The sequence below is a fragment of the Ipomoea nil genome, unplaced genomic scaffold (genome assembly GCF_001879475.1).
Source record: "Ipomoea nil cultivar Tokyo-kokei standard unplaced genomic scaffold, Asagao_1.1 scaffold2780, whole genome shotgun sequence".
NCBI classification, from domain to species: domain Eukaryota; kingdom Viridiplantae; phylum Streptophyta; class Magnoliopsida; order Solanales; family Convolvulaceae; genus Ipomoea; species Ipomoea nil.
In genome coordinates this window covers 389,075-394,833 of record NW_017619208.1, presented here as the reverse complement: position 1 = coordinate 394,833, position 5,759 = coordinate 389,075, and the positions used below count along the sequence as shown (strand labels likewise).

At 35.9% G+C, this 5,759-nt stretch overlaps 1 protein-coding gene across 1 annotated transcript; it reads right to left on the bottom strand.

The window, feature by feature from the left end:
• Positions 1 to 2,177: 2,177 nt before the first annotated feature.
• LOC109157419 (bidirectional sugar transporter SWEET12-like) lies at positions 2,178 to 5,184 on the bottom strand. Its single transcript, XM_019305329.1, has 6 exons — positions 5,002 to 5,184; positions 4,160 to 4,196; positions 3,794 to 4,007; positions 3,526 to 3,687; positions 3,329 to 3,448; positions 2,178 to 2,743 (listed from the first exon to the last, which is right to left on the bottom strand). Exons 1-6 carry the CDS (start codon positions 5,045 to 5,047, stop codon positions 2,408 to 2,410), a joined length of 915 nt encoding a protein of 304 aa, XP_019160874.1. The 5' UTR covers positions 5,048 to 5,184; the 3' UTR covers positions 2,178 to 2,407.
• Between the last annotated feature and the right edge of the window lie 575 nt (positions 5,185 to 5,759).

The window sequence follows — 5,759 nt, the reverse complement described above, 5'->3', positions numbered from 1 at the left end:
TTCAAATTAACTTTTCTACGGCCCCACTTGCACACACTCCCACTTCGAAAGATCCAAGATACTAAGGTCCACGAGGAAGGATAGAATCTATGCAAGCATACAAGAAAATATAAACGTACTTGGGTTCTATTCAAGCTCACAAGGTGTAGATAGGTAATCTCTAAAACATCTCAAAAGTTCAAAATGTCACACATTATTTTAGCACATTTCTTGGACGCGCATCAGTACTCAGCTCGAGTGTTTTTTCTCTTTTGCCCTTGTTTACTCAAATATCTTGCAATATTCAATGTTAGTCCCCAAATATAATTTGTATGAAAATATATCATTTAAGCACATAATTCATACCAAAAGGACTCAATTAATGCAATTAAGGCCACTTAAACACCCCATAAAAGTAGCACATTGGCACTTATCAAGCTTATAGAGGATTATTGAGGCGGAGATCCATGCAATCAACAGTCCAAAGAGTCCCTCGTTTGGAGATCCATGTTGAAGCTATCCGTCTCACTAACTAAGCTACCACTATACCACAGTTGAATGGAATACGGTCCACAAATAATCACTTTACAAATTGGCTTCTCAATAAGTCTTCTTAACTCCGATCGCAAAAGTATTGAGAAGATAATGATTCAGAGAATGGACTTTTAGAAACACGTAGAAGGAGCCTCTCGAACAAACATTAATCTCTCATGCAAAAGTCTTCTAGTCTTCGACATCCTTCTATCATATATAGGAACTCTGAATCTTGAATGACAAGTAATCTTCTAGGGTTTCCTTGTAGACAAAGATTACTTGTCACGCCTTCTTTTTGGTAATTCTAACTTCAACAAGGATAGTTTCTTAAAGCCTCAATATGGTAACTACTCTACCGGTTTGAAAGGAAAGGCGGTGAAGACCATCTGCTAGTTTCCAAAACTCCGCTGGTGTAGTATATGTTCCGTCATAGGATTCTTTAGTAACACAAGACCACTAAACCTCCACCTATCTAATGTTGCCACAATATAGCCAACAAATTAAACTATGGGGTTTAACAACATTAAACATTAACAACATGTATCTCCCATTGGGTAAAAGTAATAGAACTATAAAAATGCTAAACTATATACAGAAAAATGCACTAGAGACGAAATAATAATGCACCACAAATTATATGTTTGTATAGTTTTCTCCCTGTATTTAAAGTACAACAAATAATCATATTATACACCACTTTGTGCATAAATATGCACTACAAGTGTTCAGATATGCACAAAGAGAGTCTAATTGTAAAATGCACCACACTCAACTATCATGAATGCACCAACACGAATCCACAAATACACTGGAGTAAGGTTAATAATGCACAAAAAAATACACAACACTGTGATTTGCGCTATTCTGGTGCCCTATTCCAGATTACACCAATACTAACCAAAAAATGCACTAGAATGAAGTTGATAACGCACCAATAACAAACAAATATCACGACTGCACCAATAACACAGTGTTGTACCCTATTCTAAAATACACCAATAATTCGACATTTTGTCCTATTCTGGTGTCCTAAACCCTAAACAATGTACTGTGCAATACTTATTCAATGTGTTTTTTTTTTGTGGATTTCGAAATAATTCGACATTATGCATTTTGAAATCGGTTGTGGTGTTAAGTGTTTGAGTTCATACCTTTATGAGTTGCTCATTTGTCTCGGTTTTGCTTTGCGCCTTTCATGGTTGTCGTTTTCTAGAGTTACAGTGGCTTGAGAACGAAGAAATCTCTTCTACATCGTCGTTTTGCATTGAGCGCGTTATGTGTTAGGATTGCAAATGGAAATTTTGAAAATCTTTTTCATTCGATGTTTTTCGTAATGTAGCAGGTGGGCCGTAAAGGAGCAAGGCCCTATATATATGTGTGCGCGCACGCGGGGGACTGTTGCATATATTATTAATGAACTCAATGGACAATGGAATCATTGCTGTGTGTCGATACGTACACGAACACTTCTTTCTTGTGTTTCATTTGATTAATAAAAGTTAATTCAAATTATTAATATTTTATTAATTTATAGTATCATTTAATTTAATATTTGTGACTAAAATTTACATATATTTATGAATTATTGGTAGCGGAGCCAAATTAAAGGTAGTAAATGCTAAAACTCATGGGACATGGGAGTAAAACGTGATTAATGTACGATCTGAACAGAAATGTGACATAGAATAACCTTCAATTCATGCATTAAACATTAATTATACCAAATTCCAATTAGCGTACGTTTACAAAGTAAAGTAAATAGAGGGACGTGTTACATAATGCCATAGCAAAAACTAAATTAAACCACCCAAAGAAAAATTCACCACATACATATATATATATATATAGTGCATGCATATGCTGCTGTATCAATAAGGGATCTTCTATTCAATAATTAAGCCTCCACAGCCTGAAGCTTAGGAGCAGTAGCGGCGGGATTCTTGTCGAATGGTGAAGCGGCGGCGGCGCTCTTCTGGATTTTCTCGGAACAGACGAGGGTTCCGAGTTTGACGATGTCGATGATTTGTTCCTCGGTGAGTTCTGGAAGCTTGCTGCTGCGCTTGTCGTTAGTGTTAGTGCCATTATTGTCTTCCAAGATTATGACTGGCTTTGGCAGTGCCGTCACTTCTGGAAGCTTTTGCTCCTTCACTACGTCTTTCTTCCCGTCTTTGTACATCATGTACAGACCAATCTGGAGGATCCCGAAGACGAAGCCCAGAACATTTGGAACCTGCAGTTTTAATTTGGGACAAACACAACCAATTATATATTAAACTTATTAGTTTCAAATGCATGCATTATGTGTGTGTAAGTGTGTTGGACAGTAAATGGTCAAGTCCGGTAATTGGTGGTTAGGATAATGAATTTCTACATTATGCTTATTTTTCTATAGGTAACCCTCCTATAAGTCAAGCACACTAACTACAAAGCACTTAACTACAGAGTTGTTTGGTTATTCTATAAGTGAAGCATGATTAAGTACGGAGTTATTCTATAACTGAAGCATGCTTATCCACAGTGTTCTTTGGTTGTGTGGTTGTCAAATCCTTCTTCTTAAAATCAATTAGTTAGGAATAAATGAACATTAACTATTTAACCACATCCTTCCATGGTAAACTAGTGGGCTAGTTGAGGTTGGCTGATCCAGTCTAGGCCCAATATAGGGAATTGTTGGGCGGAAGCCAGGAAATGATAAGTCTAGCATTTTAGGGATATATATATAACCTTTGCTGTGAGCTATAGCTTTTGGCTATAAGCCTTTAATCCTAACAATATATTTTGAGTGTAGCTCGCTTATAGTTTGAAGCTAACTTACAGCAATGTTCATGTCCTTTAGGAACAAGCCGTAGAAGAACCACATAACAGCACTTAGGGTGAGGAAGACCGAGAGGAGTACTGGCATGCACTCCACGCTCTTGGTGCGGATCACTTGTCTCTGCAAAAACAAACATCAAATTGAATAATGTGTTCCATTTTAACTAAAAGTCTGAATCAATAGTCAAACAAACTTACCAGTATGAACAATGGCGCAACAAACACACACAAGGAGAACACGAGGCAGATCCATCCAACCACGTGGGCTCGCATCTCGCTTTTGAACAGAAACTGAGTGGCAAGAAGAATTGCACCGAAGCCCCCCGCCACGAACAGACCAAGAAACTTCATAGTTTGGACCTATATATATATATATTGTTGAGATTAACAAGACCAAGAAACAATAATAATGGTAGAAAATAAAGTATACAAGACCCAGAAAAACGAAACATAGATTAATAATTACCCTGGTTTTCTTGGTTGAGTAGCAGATGAAAAAGACAACGTAAATGGTCTCGATAAAGATACCAAAGGAGTTGATAGTAATGAGAAGAGTGGTGTCATTGGCCTTCACGAATGCATAGTATATCCAAAGCATTGCACTGAACAGTGCAACCACATAGGGGATTGATTGATATCCTTCCGTTGATTTCTTCTTGTACATCTGGTAGAATGTTGGCCTGCATGTTCATAATCTACGTCAATATATATGCTAATGTTCCAGTGAGACAACATCTCCCCATGAGACTTGTGAGACAGTTGGGCAAATAATATATGATTATGATGTGGGGAAGGAAAGGAGAGAAAAGAGAAACAATAAAAGATGGCTCACAGTGGAGAAAGGAAGACGATGAATGAGATGATGTTTCCTGCAAATAAGGAGCCACAAAGATGAATTAATTAATAATAATTTAATAATAAAATTTGAAGCATATAATTTAGAAGAGGATAATTAATATAATATATATCTCAACAAAGATTCATGCAAATGATTGTGCATATCCAAAATAGTAGGATGATCTATTATTAACCTATTATTATGAAATCCAATATGGAGTGGACTTTGATATCAAATTAAAAGTTTAAGTTGATATATAGTTCGACTTCGAACCCACTTTTGACATGATGTTGGTTTTGATGCCAAATTCAAGCATGTGTTTAATCTCAGCTAAAAGTCTGATAGTTGGACTTCGAACCATGACTTTTGATATAGGGTCAGGTTCGCTTTGTTACCAAAATTTAAGCATGTGTTCTTTTCCAACTAAAAATCTAAACTGATAGTTGGACTGCACATTTATGTTTATATACTATATATATATATATATATATATATATATATATATATATATATATATATGTTAACCAATATATACACAGAATTGTCTCGATTGCCTAATGCTCGAAAAGAAATAAATTTTATATTACCAAAAACAGTTAAATATGAGTTGTGAAGCACAACCAACACGCACTTTGTGAAGATTGCCAACTCTATCGGGTTGCACTTGTATAATTTCTTACGTATAGTTAAAACTGGTAATATAATGGTAATTCTAAAATGATATGTATGCGTGAAAAATGAACTTTTTATGATGCATATAACATCATGCATGCATATATATGGTCGTATAATTAAAAATGAGAGTAAGGAAAGGAAAGGAGTAAATAAAAGTATACCAAGAACACCAAAAGCAAAAGCCCATTGATGTGCAGTGAGAGCCATGGTATTGTTCTCTTAGTTAACTGTAAGAAATCTATCTCTCTATATATATATGTGTGTGTGTGTGTATATCTACTGTGTTTAGAGAGATATAAAACTGCTTAGGATCTTTACTCCAGAATGAGAAATGTGGGCAGCTATGTTTGGGTATTTATATAGTGGGAAAGTTGGTCCAATAGTGCATGTCATTGTAATTATTATTATTGTGTTATGATTGATTATTTCAATTCTAAGCATTTCCATTATGGTGATTTGCTTTTTTTATTTTATTTTTTTGTATTGTTGCTTGAAGGGCTGTCCTCAATGTTTAGACGGTCCCACGTAGTTCTTTAATTACGTAATCCCAGGTACCACCAGGCCACTAAGAGTCCTATTATGGGACAAATGTATCAACTTGTGTTTGCTCTACTGGCCGGTAGAATTGATGGACTTCCAATCTAACATTATTGTAGGATTAGCAGACGGATGTACTAATTGTGACCCCAGAGTCGGACAGAATATTTAGGAGGATGTAAATCAAGAGCCTCAACAGAGCATTTGGGAGGAGGGGTAATCTCGGTGACTCAATGAGAAATGTCGGAGTGTAGAAAGAATTTTTCCACTTTAAACATAATCCCCACAATACTACTCTTGAGGTTGAAAAATTAAACTCTTCTCTCAAATACTGTTAAACTAATGAGCCAAACCCGTGCAAGATGCGCTTGATTATCTATTT

Bases quoted from the DNA above. Each gene is read 5' to 3' on its own strand.
- LOC109157419 (XM_019305329.1), bottom strand. From the start codon at position 5,047: ATGGCTCTCACTGCACATCAATGGGCTTTTGCTTTTGGTGTTCTTG. The intron at 4,197-5,001 runs GTATACTTTTAT...CCTTATTTGCAG, and splicing joins TTTTGCTTTTGGTGTTCTTG to GAAACATCATCTCATTCATC. The intron at 3,449-3,525 runs GTAAGTTTGTTT...TTGTTTTTGCAG, and splicing joins TTGCGCCATTGTTCATACTG to AGACAAGTGATCCGCACCAA.